This window comes from Doryrhamphus excisus, chromosome 9, assembly GCF_030265055.1.
Source record: "Doryrhamphus excisus isolate RoL2022-K1 chromosome 9, RoL_Dexc_1.0, whole genome shotgun sequence".
Taxonomy (NCBI): Eukaryota; Metazoa; Chordata; class Actinopteri; order Syngnathiformes; family Syngnathidae; genus Doryrhamphus; species Doryrhamphus excisus.
The window spans coordinates 4,705,943-4,730,841 of NC_080474.1; the positions used below are offsets into that span (position 1 = coordinate 4,705,943).

Below are 24,899 nucleotides of genomic sequence, written 5' to 3' on the forward strand. Positions count from 1 at the left end.
AAACACGACTATAGTCACATTTATACTCTTTTTATTTACAACATATTGCGCAACTGCAGGGTCTTGAGACACATGCTAACTCGCAAACTAGAGAGCTAGCGACCTAAACGGTAGCCTTCAAGTTATTTCCTTTAAACTTAAATAGCCAAAAACTTACCACTTCCACACGGATAGAGAGGATAACTATTAACAGTTATTTAACCTTTAACATGAACATTAATCAAACGTAATATTTTTTTCTGGGTACATGATACCATACAGCATCCATATCAAACATTAAACTTTCATATCAAGGCGGGGGCCTCAAACTAGTGTCCTGCGGGCCACATTTGGCCCGCGGGCCGTGTGTTTGAGACCCCTGATGGAGAGTAAAACTCAGTAACCTGATTGAGAAGTGTGTTGACCAAACATAGAGAGGAAATGGTAGAATTTAAAGACAGGCGGAGATCAGCTGGCTACAGATATATCAAAAGTAGAACAAGCACAATTTCAGCAATTGGAATGCGGAATAACAATCTGTGGCTACATTCTTTGATTCTTCAAAATGTCTCAAGAGCAGGACCAGAGAGACGGAAGATCAGAGCGTAGATGAAGCAAATTTGCTGTGAAAAATGAAAACTGTCATGTCGCAATAGTTTAGTGTTTTTTCTTTCTGGGGAAAAAAAGGCTTTATTGTTTTTTTACATGCAATATACTGGATTTTTTTTTACTGGGTCCTTCAGACCAATGCCCAAACTGTCTGGTCACCTATGAGCCTGAACAGGATAAGTGGTACAAAATTCATATTTAATAAGCAACATTTGGTCCCATGATAAAATAGCATTAACTGTAAGTGAATCTCGACCAAACTTGTGATTCTTGCTTTGGTTTGTAAACGAATCCAATACAATTTTGGCTACATTACATACATCAAATTCAGTCATTTTATTGATTAATATGTGGCATTGCATTTTATAAAACATTCTTGGAAGACTATCTCATAGCTTTTAACAAAGTACCTTCTGAAAACATAATAAAAAAAGCAAAAATGTTATATGGACTATAGCAGAAATGAAAAAAAAAAAACAGTAAAAAGTGAAAATATTGAAAAAATAAGTTGCGTTCTAACGAGAAAACACTCACAATTTTACAGGAATGAACTCCTAGTATTATGAGAAAAAAAATTGTACCATGGATTTCAAATATTAAATAGATAAAAAATTTCTCCAAAGTCATATACTATGAAAAACACAACAAAACAAAAAAAAAGTTATCAAATTATAGGAATGAAGTAATTTATTCATTTTCTACCGCTTTTTCCTCACGAGGGTCGCGGGGGTGTTGGAGCTGTCTTGGGGCGAGAGGCGGGGTACACCCTGGACTGGTCGCCAGCCAGCCAATCACAGGGCACATATAGATAAACAACCATTCACACTCACATTCATACCTAGAAAATGAATGAATGAATGAATGAAAAACAAGGAAGAAAAAAAAGGGCATCTTAGTTTATTCATCCACGTCTCCCTTTTGCTCTTCCTGCTGCCGCAAGACTCAGACGTTATTAAAAATGTGCGACTGCCTGATGTGCAGCATACACAGCAATTAACTCCCCAGGCATATAGCGTCAACTGCGCTTATTATAAAGCTCACACATTGTGTACTGCGCATAACAAAAATAGACCACTACATTAAACGTGTTTTTTTTTGTCATTAATGTGCTGGAGAAACGATTTGAGGACAACTGGAGGCTAATATCTGGAGGCGATTCCTCCATGATGCCTCATGATGCTGCTGCGGTATGGATGCTAGCACGCCTTCCTGCCTTCCTGCCTGCCTGCCTGCTGCTGTGTTAATATTTCAGTAGCCTGACACACTGAACTACATTCCGCTGTACAACAAAGGCAGCCACTGGGCAAAGCCGCTGAGCCTCCAGATGAGGGCATTCAGGCAAAGAAATCAAGTCGGAGGCAAAGTTTGGTGGAACAGAACCACGCTGATTGTTTTAGCCAGTTTTAGCCAGCCTTTTATAATTTATGTAAAGTCGATGATTTTTGGTCCAACATGTTTTTTTGCCTATGCTATTAGGCAGACAGCACATATTATTCACCATAAGTTGGTAATAATTGAGAAATATGCTATAATACATGTCAAATGTACAGCATGCATACCATGTACCACTATTAAAACTAAATCCGATAATTTGGACTTTTTCATGCCTTTTATTAAGCGTTGAGATTCCGCACAGTCTTTGAATGCACCATAGGGTGCTGCAGTTACAGTTCATTCATTCATTTTCATTCATTCACTCACAAGGGTCGCAGGGGTGCTGGAGCCTATCCCAGGCTGTTCTATCTAGTCTTTTAGCAAGATTAATGAAATCTGCTCGGATGAGGTGAAAATCAGGGTTTCAGTTGAGACGAAAGCTGTCCTATCTAGTCTTTGAGAAGGTAACTGATGAAGCCTACCAAGACACCCTTAACAGTCCTTTTCAGGCTAGTCCAGTTGAGACCAGATAGGACAGCTCTAATCAGACTAGAGCTGTCCTATCTAGTCTTCGAGCATGTAACTGATGAAGCCTACTTGGATGAGGCCAAAATGTCTAACGAGGCAACCTGAACAGTCTTTTTCAGACTAGTTCAGTTGAGACTAGATAGGACAGCTCAAATCTGACTACAGCTGTCCTATCTAGTATTCTAACATGAACTGATGAAGTCTGCTAAGATGAGGTGACATTTTTCAGGAAAAAAACAACCCAAACAATTCAGGACAGTTCAGTTCAGACTAGAGCTGTCCTATCTGGTCTTCGAGCCTGGTGAGACGAGAGACACGAGAAACCTGATAGATTCTAACAGTCTTTTTCAGACTAGTTCAGTTGAGACTAGATAGGACAGCTCAAATCAGACTACAGCTGTCCTATCCAGTATTCTAACATGAACCGATGAAGCGCAAACAATTCAGGACAGTTCAGTTCAGACTAGAGCTGTCCTATTTGGTCTTCGAGCCTGGTGAGACGAGAGACACGAGAAACCTGATCGATTCTAACAGTCTTTTTCAGACTAGTTCAGTTGAGACTACATAGGACAGCTCTAATCAGACTACAGCTGTCCTATCTAGTATTCTAACACGAACTGATGAAGCCTGCTAAGATGACGTGACATTTTTCAGGAAAAAAACAACCCAAACAATTCAGGACAGTTCAGTTCAGACTAGAGCTGTCCTATCTGGTCTTCATGCCTGGTGAGACGAGAGACACGAGAAACCTGATTGGTTCTATTCTGTCATAATACAATGAATGGGAACATTCACAAGCATACAAAGAGTAGAATGACGTACGGCTGAGAGCATATAAAGCTGGAGGTGTCACAGGTGGAGATCGTAGGTTGTGTGCCTTGAAGACACAGATTCCTCCTGCAAGAAATGGCATGCTCCCTCACTATCTAACAGGGAACTAAAAGAATTGGATTGGCTTTTCAACCTTTAGGCAATGTGATTCTTTATTCATTATGAGAAAATTGCCTAGTTATGACTGCAAGATAGCCAATTTTCTACAAAAAAAAAACTCCACAGTCCCTTCGTAATGTGATTTGTTTTGGAGGAAATGAGGAATTGTGTAACAGGATCCTGTATTGCTGATGAATTATCCAAGTCACATAGGGGAGTGCTGAGTCATTGCAGCCTGTGCAGCTTCACCATCGCCCTTCACCTCCACCGTGAAAGGAACAATCCTTATCCAGTGGCTCCGTCTGCACTAATAAAGCACCACTGTGACCTATACAGCTGCACGGTGTCAGGCTTACGAAACCTTGACCTAAACATCTTGGTAAGCGATGGCAAAATGGTAGTAGCAGCATTGTTCTGTCTGTCTGTCATGTTAGGCTGTGAAGGTCTTCTGCTTAAATCCGCAGCAGCTGCACGGGAGATAAGAGCAGCGGTGGCATGGATTACCGCTCCAATGACAGCACGGCTGTGGACTGTAGGTTGGAGGTATCGTGCCCTGATGGTATCATATCTATGCTACATCACTGCATGTAAACATTACTTTACATCCATGTGATGGTAATCCTTCAGTGTCCTGGCTGTATGCGCAAGCAGGGCTATAATATTTGTACTATATGTGCTTGGTGATGTCAGTTTCATATGGCATATTGTCATATATATTTTGGATTTTATCACAACAACCCAAACAATTCAGGACTGTTCAGTTTTTGGATTTTATTTTATCATATATTGTCATATATATTTTGGATTTTATCACAAGGCTAACAAAAATAATTATTTCCATTTATTTAAAACGTTGTGTTATTAATTATTTGTATCAACAGGTCAGCTTTTCTTTAAGTACGTTTTTAAACTTAACCTCTTTTATTTGATTTGATTATTTCATTTCTATTTTACTTTTTATCCCTTTTTAATAATATTTTTAGCCTTGATTTAAATTAAAATTTTATTAAAATTTTTAATTTTAATTTGTAATTTTTTAATTTTAATTTGTAATTTTTTAATTTTAATTTGTAATTTTTTAACTTTAATTTGTAATTTTTTAACTTTAATTTGTAATTTTTTAATTTTAATTTTAATTTTAATTTTAATTTTAATTTTAATTTTAATTTTAATTTTAATTTTAATTTTAATTTTAATTTTAATTTTAATTTTAATTTTAATTTTAATTTTAATTTTAATTTTAATTTTAATTTTAATTTTAATACTGGACTGAACTGAAATGTACTTTTCAATGTACTATTAGTATTCATTTTAATGCCAGGCTGCATGGCGTTCGAGTGGTTAGAATGCAGACCTCACAGCTAGGAGACCAGAGTTCAATTCCACCCTCGGTCATCTCTGTGTGGAGTTTGCCCTTATTATTATTCATATTTCATTATATTATTTTTGTAATTGTTCTATTTATTCATTTTCTACCACTTATCCTCATGAGGGTCACGGGGGTGCTGGAGCCTATCCCAGCTGTCTTCGGGCGAGAGGCGGCGTACACCCTGGACTGGTGGCCAGCCAATCACAGGGCACATATACTATTCTATTTTATGATTCTTATTGTTTTTTTATAGAAAGAAATAGAAATTGTACCATTGAACCATGTGCAACAGTGGTCATAGTGTGGCTCAGCGCAGCTCTTAAGGTGTCGGGGAGTGAGGTTTACGCAATGCGCATCTCTCAGCCACACTAGCTGGCATCCGTTAGCCCTAAACCAGACCAAAGACCAAATGATCTCCGGAACACACCCACTGGCCTGCGCTAACACCCAAACACCCCCACGTTCAAACCGTTAGCAGCCACGTCGGGTGGAGCCGGAGTCAAACATCAGAAGCAACACGTGTGGAAATAGAAGGGGTCAGCCTGAGTTCCCCTTTTCACTCCAAGGCGTGAACACTCAAAACAAAGCCACTAAGGGCCCCGCGTGTGTGGTTCTTAGAGGAGGCCAGCTTCAAGAGGACTTGGCGTGCCTTCTGAGAAATCTCTCTCGGAGGAAGGTGAAGGCCGCAGCTGCTCTCGTATCCATGTCCAAGCTTCTGCTGTGGGACTCCGCAGGAAGAAATGTGTGGACGATGGAGACATCACCCTGCGTACGCAGCACGGCCATGCAGATAAAACACACTGGCTCTCAGCTCCAAGCATCCAAGGACCTCAAAAAAAGGAAGCGTCTGTTTCCTGCTGATGTGTGCGAGTGCAAACCAGGTAAAAACAAAGCACTCTCACGTCTTAAAAGTCCCTTAGGATGCAAAAATTACTTTTTAAGGACCAGGGTTCGATTCCACCCTCGGCCATCTCTGTGTGGAGTTTGCATGTTCTCCCCGTGCATGCGTGGGTTTTCTCCGGGTACTCCGGTTTCCTCCCACATTCCAAAAACATGCTAGGTTAATTGGCGACTCCAAGTTCTCCATAGGTATGAATGTGAGTGTGAATGGTTGTTTGTCTATATGTGCCCTGTGATTGGCTGGCAACCAGTCCAGGGTGTACCCCGCCTCTCGGGTGAAGACAGCTGGGATAGGCTCCAGCACCCCCGTGACCCTCGTGAGGAAAAAGCGGTAGAAAATGAATGAATGAATGATGTTCTAACAGCAACTGGAAGAGGTGATGAATGAAAATCAAGAAAATAATAATAATTAAAAAAAAAAAAAAAACAGGCTTCGCTACACGTCATAAAATAATACCTGGAGCTCTGTCAAGTTCCTGTCTGGAACTGTATGTTTCTCTATATAGATACACAGAATATTCATTCATTCATTCATTCATTTTCTACCGCTTTTTCCTCATGAGGGTCACAGGGGTGCTGGAGCCTATCCCAGCTGTCTTCGGGCGAGGGGCGGGGTACACCCTGGACTGGTCGCCAGCCAATCACAGGGCACATATAGACAAACAACCATTCACACTCACATTCATACCTATGGACAATTTGGAGTCACCAATTAACCTAGCATGTTTTTGGAATGTGGGAGGAAACCGGAGTACCCGGAGAAAACCCACGCATGAACATGCAAACTCCACACAGAGATGGCCGTGGGTGGAATTGAACCCTGGTCTCCCAGCTGTGAGGTCTGCGCGCTAACCACTCGACCACCGTGCCGCCTACACAGAATATATTGTATTCTATTCTTATATTATTATAAAAGTATTTGTTCATTGTACTTTTCTTAAAAGTAATGTTAAAATCCCGTCTAGTCTTCATTCTTGTATACCTAATCTTGTATGTCTTGTCTTGTGTGTCCCTATTTACATATAAAAATACATATTTCAGATCAAAGCTTTGTGATATTAGTTATTAGTATCAACATCATAGCTTTCTGCCCTTTCGCTTAAATATTACATATTTTTTTTTATTGTTGAGGGCCAATAAAAAACAATGCATGGGCCACAAATGGTCCCTGGGCCGTACTTTGGATAGTCTGGATTCGGCACAGTGATGTGTGAAATCTGGATCATCAAAACCAAGGTTTAAATTGTGAAACCCCTGATTCGTCTTTCAAAATAGTTGAAGAACAGCATCATATGAGCTTTGGGCCAATGAAGATCCCAAAGTGAAAGCATGAACGTTTTTTCGAGGAGTACAAGCCGTGCTTCCTGGAAAAAATAACAAAAAAAAAACATTCAAGCGTTGTGTTACGGAGCCGTAAAGATACACATGTGGGTGGGCTGCAAACACAGCCTTGGAATTTCTAAATGTCAAATGCCTCCCATTTTATAAACCCCCCACATGGCTGACATGAAACAGGACAGCAGCCTGGAATTATTTTGAAGAAATAAGAATGTCAGTTTATCCTGTCTCTTTTTCAATGGTGTTAAACAAACACAAGAAACCCGCATCCTCTTCCTCGGATGTGCTATTCTGGGATGCTTTATTTATCCCCGGTTCAGAAACACAGCAAACCTGAGGGGTACTACTTCCCTATACTTCCGCTACTTGAGGGTGGAGTAACCAGGCTAAGAATAAACATTATAAAGTACACGGTACACACACACACACACACACAATTTGTGATCCTGCGTGTTTCATTCATTCATTCATTTTCTACCGCTTTTCCTCACGAGGGTCGCGGGGGTGCTGGAGCCTATCCCAGCGAGAGGTCGCCAGCCAATCACAGGGCACATATAGACAAACAACCATTCACACTCACATTCATACCTATGGACAATTTGGAGTCGCTAAATTAACCTAGCATGTTTTTGGAATGTGGGAGGAAACCGGAGTACCCGGAAAAAAACCCACGCATACACGGGGAGAACATGCAAACTCCACACAGAGATGGCCGAGGGTGGAATTGAACCCTGGTCTCCTAGCTGTGAGGTCTGCGCGCTAACCACTCGACCGCCGTGCCGCCCTGCGTGTTTCATTTTATCGCTAATACATGCGATGAATCAAACAGAGTTGCTATGAAACAGTGCCAAGCCCCCCCCCGGGGCCTGAACTCACCCTTTCACCCTGCATGCCAGCTGCATTGTGTGGCATTGCTAGACACAACACCAAGTAATCTCAGCACCAACATGCTGCCGAACGCACGCCAGCAGTGTAACAAAAAACTCCTTCAAAGGAGCTTCAAGGTCGGACAGTGTTTAAAAAAAAAAAAAACATATGTTGAACTCTTGTATAACTGTGAATAATGACAATAAAATAAAAGGCAGAGAAGGCTTGCAGAATGAAAAAAAGGGCAAAGGTTGACAAGCTTAGAGACAAGGAATGATGCTACTGCCACCTACTGACTAATTCATAAACACTCACTTCCATAAATCCATTCAAGAGATACACATTAAAAAGATATGGAGGTCTACAATAGTCATTATTGTTGTTAATTGCAGCTATAATCCACATACTGTACCTATAAACAGTAAAACAGTCACAGTGACTATATGTGAATAAGCAGATTCTTAAGGCTGCCTGTCATCAAGGTCAAGCTTTGACATGAAGCCTGTAAACTGAGATGTGGAACAAGTCCACACTGGTCTGACCCGAGGCCTTGAAAAGGGAGAACTCTACTCATCACAACACCAAATAATGTCTGCTATTTTCTTAGCGCTGCAGGTAATGTGAATATTTTAATGATGTCATAAATGTAACAGAAATGGATAAGAAATGAGATGGTAGGGATAAAAGTACACCAACGTGAGAGCAGAGGAATAAAAAGCAGATGGTCAATAATCATCATCAGAATATTGAAGTCAGTGACACAGGGGTAACAGGGGGGGTGGAGGGGGGGTGTTTGGGAAACTTTGAAGGATTAGCTAATCTGGGCTCTTTGTAATCAGTGGAAATCCTCTTGAGCTTGCTTCAGCAGGCATTGCTGACAATCAGGGGAAACAGAGGATGGAAGATGGAGGAGGAGGAGGAGGAGGAGGAGACAAGGGCACTTCCGCACACCTGCAGACTGCTAGCGGGCAGCGGGTTACGCTACTAGAGCCACAACCCCCCCAGGGTGACAAAAACAGCTGTGAAGGTGAAAGGTTAATCTAAAATGACGACAGAGACAAAAAAAATGGTAACATAATTAATCATCTTTGAAGGCAATGAAATGGTTATATTGTATTATTAAATTATATAATAAATAAATTATGAATATTAAGATATTAATAATGAAAAGAGGTATTAGAATAATATATACAATGCATATAATAAAATATATAAAATAAACTGTACAATAAACTATATGCATATTTTATTATAGTATGTGTTTATTAGAATATGTTTTATTATTGTATTATACTATATATTATAGTAGTAGTATATATTATTATAGTAGTAGTAGTAGTAGTAGTAGTAGTATATATTATAGCAGTATAGTATAGTATAGTATAGTCGAAAAAGGTCGAACATCCCTAATATCCATCAGGTTGATTGGCGACTCCAAATTGTCCATTGGTATGAATGTGAGTGTGAATGGTTGTTTGTCTATATGAGCCTTGTGATTGGCTGATGACCAGTCCTCTCAAAGACTGCTGCGATAGGCTCCAGCATACTCACGACCTTAGTGAGGATAAACAGCATAGAAATTGGATGGATGGACAATTTTATGATGGTCATGCTAGGTTAGCATGTGTGCTGAAAAAACAAATTATGTCTGTAGCTGACTGACGATTACTCGTTATTTTAAGATGTGTAGAGAAGCCTTCTCTCAAAAGTGGAGCAAACAATATTTGGTAATAAGGACGCTTCATTAAAAAGTCAATTTTGTATAAAAGAGGATTTTGGATTATTTATTTTACAAAATGTACTGCTAGAGCAAACCAAGCAGCTTCACTTGGCCCCGCCCTTCCTGCCAGGGGAAGCCCATATATGGATGAGAACCCTCACACCACTGAGCCTTATATGTTGCCTCTGAGACTGCTTGTGTGTTAACTACACCATTCATCCTATTGAGCAGAGCCCAGTCATGCAGTGACACACACACACGCACACACACACACACACACACACACACACAGGGCAATGTTGCAATGCCCGCCCGCTCAGGACAGAACAATCTCATTAGTTGCTGCTGATCCGGAGTTGTTGTGTGCCTGCCTCATATATCACGCTAATTTCCCAATCAGCTGCATGGTTGCTATGGCAACTAAAATGGATTTGACATTTTTGTAGGTCTCACCTAATCTTGGGTGGGTTCAAAAACGGTTGAAAAAAATCAGTGAAACAAAACAACTCAGTCAAACTTGACAGAGAGGACAGTAGAGGACCAATCCAATATGTAATTGTCATAAATATAGTGTATATTGTGTTTATTGTTATAGTTTTCGATGGATATTAATCCATTTGAAGTGACCGACCACTGTGCAGCATCCCTTTGTCCACTTAACATCACCGACGTGTGTGATGAAGAGGCGGCACACGGCTGGTCCTGCATAAGCAACATCAAGATAACTTCATTTATCCGGGATCCGTGACCAATAAAGTCGAAACAAACAAACTCCGACATGGGATCTGAGGCTCTTTGGCTTTGATAGGAAAAACAAACACAGATTAGGAAGTCCACAGCTGGATGAAGACTCCAAAACAATCAGTTTTGATTACTGGAGTCCACCAAGAGAGAGTATTTCATTGGACATTTGTTGCAAACGTAAAACCACCTTGCACTTTGCTCCGCCCCTTGCAGGTTTTCTCTTCCTTCTCTTTTCCTTTCTATGACCACAGTGTCAGGTGAAAGAATGCAAGCTATGCATCTGCCTGGTGAGAAGTCATTAGAGATGAACTCCACTGGCAGGTCACATCCACACACTGCTCACTGCACACGGCAACAGAACCCACACAGTGACAGAGAGAGAGAGAGAGAGAGTGGTTTGCAGGGATTACGCTTAATTAAAGGAACAGCGTGCGCCGTGGGACCGGGAGAACTACCAGAGAGAAGGGGTCTCAAACACGCGGCCCGCGGGCCAAATGTGGCCTGCAGGACACTAGTTTGAGGCCCCCGCCTTGATATGAAAGTTTAATGTTTAGTGCGGCCCGCGCAAGTTTGAATTGCATGCTGTATGGTATCATGTGCCCAGAAAAAATTATTATGTTTGAATAATTAATAGTTATCCTCCATCTCTGTGTTGAAGTGGTAAGTTTTTGGCTATTTAAGTTGAAAGGAAATAACTTGAAGGCTACCGTTTAGGTCGCTAGCTCTCTAGTTTGCGAGTTAGCATGTGTCTCAAGACCCTGCAGTTGCGCAATATGTTGTAAATAAAAAGAGTATAAATGTGACGATAGTCATAAGCTCAAAGCTAACAGCAGCTCCCGAGTATAAACAATGGAGCGCCATTTAGAAACATGACACCTCCGCATCAAATCCGGTCTATATCGATATGAACAATATGATATCGTGCTTAACAAAAATCTCGATATTTTTAAAGTATCGATATTTTTATATATTGATATTTTTATATATTTTTTTACATATTGCCCTAAGTACAGTAGCTCCCTATTATTTGTGGGGCTTAAATTATCATCCCACCTGCGAGTAATTGAGATGAGGGGTGCAACAATAACTTTAAAAATATGAGTCTCAATTACAAAGGATCGCTTACATCACCCACGCAGAGGATGAAAAAAGTTGGATAACACACAAGGCATGCTGGGTAACTTCCTGTCATGTAAGAACTTGTAAAACCAAACTATTATATATTCACTCATAACCCGCAAGGTATACTGGGTAACTTCATTATAATCCACAAGGCATGCTCACATTGTGTGTTCCACGTATTGTTAGTCTGAGTCTGGGGTTGGACTATACGGGGATCCACGTGTATTCTTACTACAGCAGCTGGTGTTATTTGTTTAGCAGGAGAGTGAGGGGTCAGTGACCGCTGGGGGCCACATGAGGGAAATTGTGTTCGGAGATAACATGGGCTGTTAGCATCCTACGACACCAGGATCAAAGTATATACTTAATTATCACAGGTAAAGACAGGTTTCAATAATACATATTAACATACAATTACATTATATATCTACACACTAAAATAAAAAAAATATATAGAATTATATAACATTAATATCCAAAATATAATAAAACTATTTTTTATTTCTTATTATTGATTATAATAATTAAAATTTACATAGTAACATTTTTTTTAGCTCCATCAGCATTTTCTGCCTCCAAGGTGCCCCATCCCCGTTTTTTTTGTTTTTCTGTTTCTGTTTCTGTTTTTTCCGTTTTAACTGTGTATTAACAAATGAATGTTGTATTTTGGTGTGTCTTCTACTCCAACTCCATTCAAAAGCGCTATACAAATAAAATGTATAATTATTATTATTAAGATTTTACATAAATAAGCGGCCTCATCAACACAGCTACTATTTAGAAACTATTTAGGTAATCCAGCACAACCTCTCGCTTCAAATTTCCCGATTTCACCTGAGCATATTTTTTCCTAAAAATTATATGAATTCAAATCCTGTTGTTGTGTGATCGAATACGACCTGATACTGTTTTTAAATTAAGCATTCAAATAGCTAAATGAACTAGAATACAAATATAAGGCATTTGAAAGACGCAAAAAGTCAGTAACGTTGATTGTCGGAACAACAGGTTTTTATTGCATGTTTTGAATGATCTCACAACAGGCACAATGATCCCTAACATGGGCAACTGTTAGAAACCGTAACCCACGGCAAGCTAAAACTCAACTCTGAACCCTCAACGACACTTCCTGTTTGCCTCCAACTCAGTTCCCTTAGCAACCACACATATTTAGAGCAAACAAGGAAATGTGTTATTTTAATTTAATAGGGATGTGAAGGTGACCATAGGGGTGTTATGTCATGTCTAGAGGGCTCTTAAAGTTAAAGACTGTATTTAGAAGGTTGTTTCTATGTTCCAACTATGAAAATACTCCATTTATGAATAAGAAATACTTTTTATGCTGCATGATCAGGTTACTACCAGGCTTGTTAATCGCACACAGTGTGACATAAGCGGTAGTACAAGTTTCAAACAGGAATGCATGACATAATTACAGTAAATCATCAGGCTTCTCCACCAGGAAAAAAACGATACATTAAAAAGACATTTATGGTAAGTGGTAGTGAAAATGTCATCTGCCAGGGGGAATACATTAATGACAAGGGTAAGGGGTGTTGGCTTATGGCCTAGCCTCCAATCTGCTCCATCTTGGTAACAACAGCTTCCCCACAATTACAAGCTCTCAGTGAAACTTCAGTCAAGGATAGAAGGGAGAATTTATGCTTCAAGTGGCCCGGGAGGGTAAACACACCTCTCTCGGGACAAAAAACACACACATTAAAAAGGAAATGTGCAGGCCATCGGTCTTCTCTTTGTTGACAGCCAGTGTGGATGCCGGGCACAGGATTTTGTCCATTTTGTGATCCTTGCCAGGGTTTTAATCCAATGAGCTTAATCTGCAACAGAGTGCACGCGTGAATCCTGACCATTCAGCCTCCACCATGCTGAGCAGTTTCACCACTCGACTATACTCCGACAACAAACTCGGGAGCCGTACCCAACCACGTAATCACTAATTCACCTGGCTTCCATGAAAACACCATTTTCTAAATTGCATGCCCCCACGGTGACATATAGTATGCGGGATAGGATTAGAAGGGTGTCATTCACTTGGTACTTAAGTCAAGCAGCTCGAGGCGAAGGAAGGCCTCACTACGATGCAAACGTGGGGGAGGGAGGCTAATGTCATACACAGCTACCTGCCATAATGTAATTTAAACACAACGTAGCATAGCGCTCCTATCCTGTTAAAAGGGGCTTTTAAAAAGATCCAAGTTTCTGTTTTAAGAAAATCTATTCGAGCTGTCAATCCATAAAAAATATTAAATTAAATTAAATTAAATTAAATTAAATTAAATTAAATTAAATTAAATTAAATTAAATTAAATTAAATTAAATTAAATTAAATTAAATTAAATTAAATATTGGTTAACTATAGACAAATTAAATTAAATTAAATTATTTTTTTAAATGTTTAATTTAGTAATTACAATTTTTAAATTTTTAATTTAATGTAATTTAATGTAATTTAATGTAATTTAATGTAATTTAATGTAATTTAATGTAATTTAATTTTGTCTATAGTTAACCAATAATTAATCACAATTAATTGCAGTATATACATTATTTGGATGTTGTGTGTGTTTTACTAATATGTTGTTGACTAGCCAGTGCGGCACAAATGCTAGCTATTGCTAGCATTATAACTAGCAGCTTGTACCCAAATTTTGGCTCACAGTTAAGTAAGTAATTAAGTAAGTAAAATGTATTTATACAGCACCTCTCACAGACAGGAGGTCACAATGTGCTTCACAATCAAAAATAAAAATTTGAACAGTATAACAGTAAAAACAATGTACACACAGTTAAGAGAGCCCAAAAAATAAAACAATATATATGGATATATCAGCCCAATCAGAAAGCCTTAAGGAATAAAAACAATTTAAGTTGGGTTTTAAAAACATCAATAGAGTCTAATGAACGGCCTGGAAGGATCAGTCCCCTCTGGTCTGGAAACGGGTACCTGGATCTGAGTGTGAATGGTTGTTTGTCTATATGTGCCCTGTGATTGGCTGGCCACCAGTCCAGGGTGTATCTCGCCTCTTGCCTGAAAACAACTGGGATAGGCTCCAGCACCCCCCTGCGACCTTTGTGAGGATAAGCGGTAGAAAATGAATGAATGAATGAATGAATAAGAACCTCACAATATCCTTCATACACCGTCTCTATTGTAATAGGTTATGTTGTTTACCTCATACAGTATTAAGGCAAACTGAGTGAACGTCATAATAAATGTGAATCCGGTTCATAATAAGGCTTCTTGTCTTAAGTATGTGTCCCATTGATCCAAAATAGCAACATTAACGGGAAAGGGAGTGGAATCACAGCAACCTGATTGGATTAGTGCGGCTGCTGATGATAATGTGTAGCAATCAGCACTTCCTGTCTGGCGTGACGTGAGATAAACGCATCATATATTTATTTGAATTTGTCGTACATCTCTTTAGCAATGAACGCAGTATATGTTTGACTTGGTGTAACCCACCGAGAGTGCAGTAATCCTTTTACAAAGTCGTGGCGGAAGCTTTCACGTGAGGAACCACCCTGCAGCTCTGCTGCTTCCACTTCTTGTACATTTGCATGGCGTGTAAAATCTAAACAAACTCTTAAGGCCGCGTATTGAAAAACAAGCACTGTGATTATTTCCTCTGGGACATTTAAGACGGTGGCAAATGCCTTCAAATTGGATTATGCAATATATATTTTGAAAGTGTTCCAGACTAACAAAAAAAAGGCTGAGCGGCGTGTTATGGTAACCCTCTCTGCTCCAAAACAGGCGGCAGCGGCAGGCGGCAGGACAGTCCAGCCCAAATAAAACCAAAGGAAACCTGCATTATCTAGAAAAACACCACAACATGGAGGCACTGCTTTCCCACCACAACATGGGGGCACGGGAAGTCATGGGTACTTCCTGAACAGGCAGGGTGGAAACATTTAGAGGCCGGTGGTGGTGGAACTGCTGCGTTAATCCACACTGCGTCAAAAAATAGACAATTATGTAACAAGCATGACATGACATGATTGATCTCAGCCAGTGTGCAGCAGCAATAAATCAATCAATAGATGTCAGACGACAGGCGACACTGATGTTGGTAGATGGAGAGCAGTTAAAGATCAGCTGAGGCTACACAACAACGGTGGTGTATGGCCCAAAAAACATCATAACATTATATTATTATTATTATTATGGCCATCGCTGGAAATGTTTAGACACCCGGTTTCTGCATTTGGATGAAACATGGTCAGCCAAGTCTGGGTGGAGCAAACTTATAAGCAAGATTTCTCACTGTAAGTGCTCCATGTGGTAAATGTGGTTTACATTATAATGGCAACTGGCAGTAACCTTAGCTCATAGTGGATCTGACGAGCATGTGTTAAATATCTCACTTTTTTTTTGGAAGCCTCCTCTCCACAAGCGGTACCTCATTGCTTAGTAATTCTGCCTTTTTTACGTCGCCTGTAAACACTCAAGCTTGCAACTTGCAAGGGTTTAGACTGGGGACAGTGAAGCACTGGCAATGCACAGCTGAAACGAGGAAGGGTTTATCACAGGGATGCTCAACATTCAACACAGTCAAACTAGAGGTGTGCATCCATGAAGGACTTGGAAAAGCAGTTGATTGCATAAAACCGGGGTGCCAAAGTGAGACCGGGGGGCAAAAAATTAAAAAAAAAAATTAAAAATCTGCTATGATTTTACAAGAATACAATCAAAACAAAGATTTTTTTTCATTTTAATACAATAACATTATAATATTATTAGGAAAAATAATTATTAAAATAATTACAAATATAATTTTAGAGCATAAAGTTGAAGTATTAGAGACAAAAGTTGTCAAATTATGAGACACCAACCAGACAAAAAAGTTGTAACCTTTGGAAAAAATTAGGTTGGGTAAAAATAGGATAAAGTCAAAATATTATAGAAATAAAGTCATAATTTTGAGAAAAAAAATCACAGGAAGAAAATTAAAATCGTTAATATTTTTTTAAGTAGCAGAAATTGAGATTTTTAGAATAAAGTCAAAATACCACCTTAAAAAAAGAAATTTTACAAGATAAAGTCATTAATGAACGTTAGTAGCATATAGTTGAAATACTAAAGAAAAAATCTGTTATTTGTAAAAGTTGTAATAGTACGAGTAACAAAATATTTTAGAGAAATTAGGTTGGGGAGTAAGTTCAAAGAGTATGTAAATGATGTAAAAATATTATGGCAATATAGTCATATTATGCATATTACCAACCATTTTCTATACCGCTTATCGTCATTAGTGTCACAGGTATGCTGGACCCTAACCCAGCTGTCTTTGGGCGAGAGGCGGGGTACACCCTGGACTGGTTGCCAGCCAATCACAGGGCACATATAGACAAACAACCATTCACACTCACATTCATACCTATGGACAATTTGGAGTCGCCAATTAACCTAGCATGTTTTTGGAATGTGGGAGGAAACCGGAGTACCCGGAGAAAACCCGGGAAGAACATGCAAACTCCACACAGAGATGGCCAAGTGGAGATTCGAACCCGGGTTTTACAAATCTCCAGATTACTCGATCTATGGAAACAACAAAGCTTAAGCGACTAAGACAACTTGCAGCTATAATTATATGAACAATGATTTTTCACCATAAGTTGGATTGCAGTAGAAGTGGAATGAAACTTTGGGTCCAGTGAGGCGTAGTAAGGAATGACTCCTAATGGGTGCAATGGTTACACGAGCAGCCTCATGTATTATTGACCCGTGCTCTCACATCTCTACCTGGGTGGGTTCATTCTTAAGGGAGCTTTTAGTCAGCATATACACACACAAAACAACAACAGGCCATAAATTTGAGAAAGGAAGGAATATTGCTGACAGCCTCTTGAATGCAGACATGCTTGGTCCTGCAACGTACTCCGACATGTGACAGCAAGGAAGGAGTACAACACAACACACTCGACATATCGAGTGAACACAGTGACTAATATACCTGCTTTCACAACGCGTCACAACACGACTTTGATTTGTAAGAGGTATCAAAGATGGAAAATGTACAGTCAAAACTTTTAGAGACACTGTACAAAGAAGGACGATACCAGCACAGGAAGCTTGCGAGATCTTCCACAATCTGCACCTATTCAGCTGTATTTCTTTGGATTTTTGTGATTCCCGCAAAAAGTCTGTTTTAATTTATTCCACCCACGGCCCGCCTCCAGGCACGCCCACTCCACTAAGGTTGTTCACACTCACAGCTACGGTAACGAGGTCATTACACAGCAAAAATGAAAAAAAGCTGTAATTTTATGAGAATAAAGTCTACATTGTAAGTGGGAAAAATGTATTCTAATGTGGAAAAAAATTAACATTTTACAAGAATAAATATAACGCCATTTTAGTAGCATCGTGTTGAAATGTTACAGAACAAAAAAAAAAAACATTTAAGACAGATCACTATGAGTAACAAACACAACAAAATAAAGCTGTAGTTTCTGGAAAATAACAGAAATTTATTTTTTAATATTATGGGAATAAAGTCAAAATATTCTAGAAAGATGATTAAGACCAAAATGTTTATTTTTTTGTAAATCAAAAAAAGCAAAAACGGATGAAAAAAGTGAAGTTCATCCTAATAATAGGCTTAATTCACCTATATCACAAAACCGAGATGCAGTTTTTTTTTCCAAATAATGTATAACATGTTAGCATATCCATATGTGTTACTTTACAAAACTTCAGGGCTCTACATTAAAAACCAAAATGACTTGCCCATAGGGAATCCTTAAGGTGAGAACTACTTGCCCGAACTTGCCCCATGTAAAATGAAAAGACTGCCATAATGATATCATGTAATTTTTTGTGGCATCACATGAGAATCTCAAATAAATAAAATAATGAAATAAATAATACTTTACACATGGTAGTCGTAGTAAGCAGTGATATTTATAAGTTGTGCACCACAATGAAACATTATTGAATAGACACATTTGTGTACTAGTAAAGTGTTTTTAATCCAGAAAAAAATGGTCAATGGTCAAACAATAATTTGTGAAGCAAAGGTGAGAAAAATCCACAGAGAAATGGAAGCGCTAGATTTTGTAGCTTGTGCAAAATCAGCATTTGGTATTGGATCTAATGGGTGGTGTTTCATTGTGACCACTTCAAATTGTCACAGCAATGTGATTCACTCACCTGTGCCATCATTTGATTTGCTGCCGCTAATAAAATACTTGTTTAGGAGGCACTGGTTCATCACTTTTTGCTGTTTCCTTCAGAATTAGACGATGTTGGCAGCGCCGCCATGACGGATGTTTTCGTAGTCAAACGATCGCTGATTGGTTGATCGCGAACAACGGGTGTGGGTAAAACGCGGACTGTGGATTACGGACCGCGGTCTAAATAGACGATTCTGATTGGTCCATTTCAAGATTTGCAAGGATTGCTTTGCAAATTACCACCGGAATTACTCAGTCCGTGTTTTACCAACACCCAACAAGAACCGCTTTAAAAAAAACTCTTGGCAGTATGGCATTCCAAAGTACACTTGCCCGACGGCAATATCACTGATTAGATTTACTTGCCCGAATTTTGTTTTAACTTGCCCCGGGCCATCGGTACATCGTTATTGTCGAGCCCTGAACTTCAAAGTGGCTCTTGCATCCTTTAATTTTTCACTATGTGGCCCTCGCTGGAAAAAGTGCACCCCTGATACTATCATTTTGCAATTTTACATCGTAAATATCAATTCCGACTGACATGTGGAATGAGATCGGGAGCTTGGTGAACCTACATAGCGGTGTCTTGCTTGTTCGATTTGCTGGCAAAAACCAGCTGCTGCAGGGACAGTTGAGATTTGAAGCATAACACTCAGAGTTGGCAGACATTTTGGACTATTGACTGCAATGACATAACTGTCTAGCAGGGGTTCAATACACAGCATACACTCAATTAACATTTCCAAGTTCAATTGATTTGTGTTACACCCATCATTAACGACATACGCACTTTGATTACAGCTACCACATTTACCTGATACGGCATTATTAGGAGCCACTGGTGGTTTCAGTATCTTGCCCAAGGACACTTCAACATGGTCACTAGAGGTCGAAGAATGGAACCAACAACCAAGCCATGCCAATTTTGTAACAAATTAATGACATAACCTGAGGTACCACAGTATAAAGTACTGAAAAAGAGTCAAAACACACCTATTATAGTCAAGAATGATTTGGTGCTGCACGAGTGCTGCCGGCACAGGGGGGCTGCGGTTCCTTTTTGCAAACAGGAATTCCAAAATGCACTGTGACATTCTGAAAAAGGTTTAATCTCAGTTCCAAAGAAATGGATTTCGAAAAGTGCCAGAAAAATGTAGCTGCTGATACATACGGCAGTGTCACTGCTGAGTGTGCTCAGCTGGTCTGAAGTGTGCACACACACACACACACACACACACACACACACACACACACACAGAGGAATGGTTCATCTTAGAGTACACAACTGCTACAAGTGGATAACAATGCACAAAGAGCAACCAGTGTGTGCCTGTGTAAAAATACACACATTGTTGGGATAACTAATCAGCAAAAAGCTGTGTAAAAACTGAATCGCATGAAAACATAAGCAATTTTTCCCGTAGGAAATAATCTGAACCAGACACCCAAAAAATATAACTGAAAAAAACGTACGTATTTCTAGACAATAATAATATTTGTGCACGCAGACATTGCAGATAACATACCAACTGATGTAAATCAATTATGGCTGGCCTTGTTGTTGGGTTTGTATTGTCCATATCTTTATTAATACCACAAGATTCAATGCACCAAAGTAACAGTGTTATGGCAAGTAACAGTGGCCAGCCAATCACAAGGCACATATAGACAAACAACCATTCACACTCACATTCATACCTATGGACAATTTGGAGTCACCAATTAACCTAGCATGTTTTTGGAATGTGGGAGGAAACCGGAGTACCCGGAGAAAACCCACGCATGCACGGGGAGAACATGCAAACTCCACACAGAGATGGCCGATAATAATTATTGTAATTATTTATAATATTTTTTTCAGCAATGGACGCTTTTCCAATATGTTGCGGACCAAAGCACTAACTGTTTGTGTTTGGTTCTTATTGATGTGGTCAGTCCAGGGCCTAACCAAGAACTTGATTAATTGGAACAATAAGCTTCAGATTAATCTAATGAGGAATTAACTGTTAATTGCAGCCCTAATCGAATCACAAGAAAAGTGGGGTATTTGAATACCGAGTTAAGCGTACACTCCAGCGTATTTTTCGGTTTACAATGAAAATGTACATAAATGTTTAGTACATTTTCTAGTTAGCGAACAATATGATCGTGTTTTTAAAACACTATGCGATTCCGACTCTGTTCTTAAGATATTTTAATCACAAAATGTCCCGATTAGGATTGTGTTTGCATGGAAACTGGAGCCAGAAGTCAGTTCCATCGCCCAACCAAGTGTTTTGGGTGCCTGGATCAGATTAATTGGATTTCCAATGGGGGAAATTATTTGTTTCCGTATAATTTAGTTTTAGATTGACTTTTTGTAAAGGATTAATCACAAACAATGAGGTTTGGTAGTAAAATCTTGATAAAGAAGCATAGTGGTGGTGTTACCAATGGTGGAAAACCACAGTCCTCGGCTGTTCCTGTAACAATACCTCTATTGGTGTGGCATTTACATGTTTCATGGAGGAATTAATGACGATCTGCGTGGACAGCGGTCGTGTGTGCAGTCACATTCTTTGTCCCACTGTGCAACCCAGGCAAACACAGGCATACATTCACTTCTGCATACTTCCAACCCGTACGGCTGATAGTAAGACAAAGCAAAGAAACTTTTCCCCAACATGTATGAATAAATTATATCAAGGTGTGGTTGGATGTCTGGGATATGACAGACTCAGGATTCCATTTCCTATGACAGAGAGCCAACATGGTGTCTGTTTCCGTTACCTAGCAACTTCTCCAAGGAGCGCCAAAGCACCAAGCACCCTTGGACACAACAAAAAGGTTGACTCCTTTGACCCCCCTCTACTGGAAAAGTGATAATAAAAACAGAAAACAGGAGGTACTCATTCTGCAAATGTTCCAAAACTGGACACTTGGAAGCACGAAAGTCGACCCAACCCCACCCCTTTCTCCTTGTGGGGAGGCATCATGTCATTTCAGCTTGTATCCCTGTGGAAAGTGAAGGCCTCATTGAGCACACATGTGCAAAACATTTTCATTCAAAACCGCACAATGCAGTGCAAACCCCAACAAAACATGACTAAAAAGTAATAAAATATTGTGTCAATTTTACATTGCTTGTTCAATCAATAAATATAAAATCTCTGTGTTCAGTTTCAGATTGGGTAGCAGAGGTTTTGCCTGTGCAGACGGCATTTAGAGGTGAAAACAGCATGAAAACCATAGAGTAGTCGATGGGTCCTATTGCACTGTTTAGTCCATCAACACATAAGTTGAATAACTACTCAGTTTTAGATTAAATAACATAGGTTTTCCCTGTGTATAATGAAATTAGAGGTGAAAACAACATGAAAAACAGAGTAGTCTATGGATCATATTGCACTGCTTAGTTCATCAACACATAGTAACATTAAATGTCTACTCGGTTTCAGATTAAATAGCATAGGATTTGCCTGTGTATAATGCATTTAGAGGTGAAAACAACATGAAAACCATAGAGTAGTCTATGGGTCTTATTGCACTGCTTAGTCCATCAACACATAGTAACATTAAATGTCTACTCAGTTTCGGATTAAATAGCATAGGGTTTGCTTGTGTATAATGCATTTAGAGGTGATAACAACATGAAAACAATAGAGTAGTCTATGGGTCTTACTGCACTGCTTAGTCCATCAACACATAGTAACATTAAATGTGTACTCAGTTTCAGATTAAATAGCATAGGATTTGCCTGTGTATAATGCATTTAGAGGTGAAAACAACATGAAAACCATAGAGTAGTCTATGGGTCTTATTGCACTGCTTAGTCCATCAACACATAGTGACATTAAATGTCTACTCAGTTTCAGATTAAATAGCATAGGGTTTGCCTGTGTATAATACATTTAGAGGTGAAAACAACATGAAAACCATAGAGTAGTCTATGGGTCTTATTGGTATATAGATTGGTATATTCAAAACCAGAAAGCTGTCTATGGGTGAAATTAAAAAACTGACCTACATATAATGGGACTTTACAGTATAAGAACCCTTAAGGGTATACACATATTGCAAGTAAGTATTGCATTGATATGCAATACTGCATTAGTGAGGTATTTCAATGCGACAACAAACAAATCCTCATTCATTCATGCACATTATTCATTCATACTAACACCCACTCCTGAACGTGACTCCACACGAGTCAGCTGATCTGAGGTCAGCTGTGTGCGCGCGCACTCAGAGCTGTGCACGAGCTCAGGTCGGCACTTAAGATGAGTTTCACTTTCATGCACTCAAAATTCCAAGTGTGGATGACCACAGGAAGTAGAAGCGGAAGTAAAGAAGAGAATGGGGGCAGTTAAAGGTGTTTATGGTGTTTACTTACAAGCAACACGGAGGTCCTGACCACCTCCGAGACACTTTGCCGGAGCTCGGCGGCCGTCCCGGGCTTCCCAAGACCCCGAGTAAACTTCCTAGTCTCCGGGTGAGCAGGAGTGGACATCGCTGCGCCCCGAAAAAAACACTTAAATATCCACAAATTACTCCAGGAGAGTGTGGCGGGAAGTCATCTCCGGCTAATCCCGCCTGTCGGATCCCATTCAGCGGCCACCATTGGCTCCAAACCGGATCATGTCGTGACGGAAGAACGTCGCTTGTCAATCACACATGTTTGATGTTGTGTTGGTGCATGTTAGTGTGTCTCTTTGAATCATTGTCACAAGAAGGGTCCTCTCGTAACAAGTGTGTCATTGGCCGGCCGGCTAGCAGCAGAAGGGAGGTGTCAAATCTCGTCTCTTCGGAAACTCCGCCTTTTTTCTGAACCCTGTCGACAACACCGGCTTTCCAACCTGTCTACACCGACTCAATGTCGCCCCCAATGGACTGTACATGGAACTACAGACCACTCACATTAGATATCCGTTATATAATTATGAAGAATTTAATATTTTTTAATATTTTTGTATAATGATAGTTACAAAAACATTTGACATACAATCCATGTGTTTCATTTAAATAAATTAATGCAATATTATTATTATTTTTTTTTTACAAAGTCTATTTTTAGTACAGAAGAATATGCTCATGGGTGCTGTATATTCATATTAACTATGTTAACTCATTAGAATTATTTGTAATATATATTTTATTTTTTATTTAAACACGAACAGGAATATGCTCCTGGAGAGCTATATTTGACTTTTTTGATGATTGGTAATTTTAAATAATTATATTATTTGTATTCTATTTTTTAAACATGAAAACAAATATAACAACAATGTACTTCAGAAGTACTGTATTGTACTTTTATTGTACTTCTATTTTTGAACGGTCCACTGCTATTGAGACGATTCTGCAACCTCTTGCTGTCTATTGCCACCTGCTGGTCGCAGTTGGAAGCACAATAAAGCTGAAAGACAGTTTTGAGTATTTCTTTTAATACATTTTTCCAAAGATCAACCCCAGCTGCCTGACAAAACATTCATCTCTAAGCAGAAAAGATGCTTTGCATTCCATAAATGTTATCAAATGTATATTTTCCATTCATTTGCTGTTTTCACAAGGTGGTTGAAAGAGGGGCAGAAAAGTTGTTATTCAGGTTTCAAACATCTTTAAAGCTTTTTTGTCACATCGCGATGTTCGTGAAAATTGTCTTCATTTTGAAAAAAATGCAAAACTAGCAACAGCCAATAGAACTTCATGAAAATGACGCTAGCATGAAATGACAAAAACAACAAATCACGCTTTTGTAATATAAAAAAAAACACATGCCAGGCCCGGTGCACAGCATTGACTCTTAAAGGGTGGCCTGAATGTTATGGCGTTAACATTCTTCAATCCCAAAAGTACAAAATCTAGGCGCATATTGCTACGAAACTGTGAAACACATAGAAAAAAGCAGCCAAGTGAAGAACAACAAAAACAATATATCCACATGTGGAAAAAAATGACAACTAGGAAGTGGCTGTGATCGTTAGAAAACGGTAGAAAAGGACATCCTTGAAAAGGAGCGCAGTGTAAAAACGCCAGAAGAAGAAGAAATGCAGTCTCTGATGCAGTCGAAACCAGCGGACGTGTCACCATTAGAGCAGTAAAAAAGCACCAACGTGAGTGTGGACAAAAGGAGTCCCAAGGTTGGGGGGGAGGAGGGGGGACTCAGTGGCCGTCCTTGCAGTTCTGGACCCGACTGGAAGGGGCCGTAGCACTGCTGATCACCTCCATCCACCTGAGGCC

At 39.4% G+C, this 24,899-nt stretch overlaps 2 protein-coding genes across 3 annotated transcripts in view; both read right to left on the reverse strand.

Moving 5' to 3' along the window:
• The window catches only part of LOC131136350 (dedicator of cytokinesis protein 9-like), a 99,372-nt gene extending 75,926 nt beyond the window's left edge, over positions 1-23,446 (reverse strand). Inside the window, exon 1 of one of the 2 annotated variants that reach the window (XM_058083111.1) lies at positions 23,053-23,446. In XM_058083111.1, coding sequence (XP_057939094.1) covers positions 23,053-23,169 — 117 coding nt within the window. In that variant the 5' untranslated portion in view covers positions 23,170-23,446. The remainder of the gene's footprint in view (positions 1-23,052) is intronic. The other variant, XM_058083109.1, reaches the window with a different exon arrangement.
• A 659-nt stretch (positions 23,447-24,105) lies between these two features.
• Positions 24,106-24,899, reverse strand: part of LOC131135385 (FERM, ARHGEF and pleckstrin domain-containing protein 1-like) — a 64,594-nt gene continuing 63,800 nt past the window's right edge. The window contains exon 27 of the mRNA XM_058081137.1: positions 24,106-24,891. Coding sequence (XP_057937120.1) covers positions 24,822-24,891 — 70 coding nt within the window. The 3' untranslated portion in view covers positions 24,106-24,821. The remainder of the gene's footprint in view (positions 24,892-24,899) is intronic.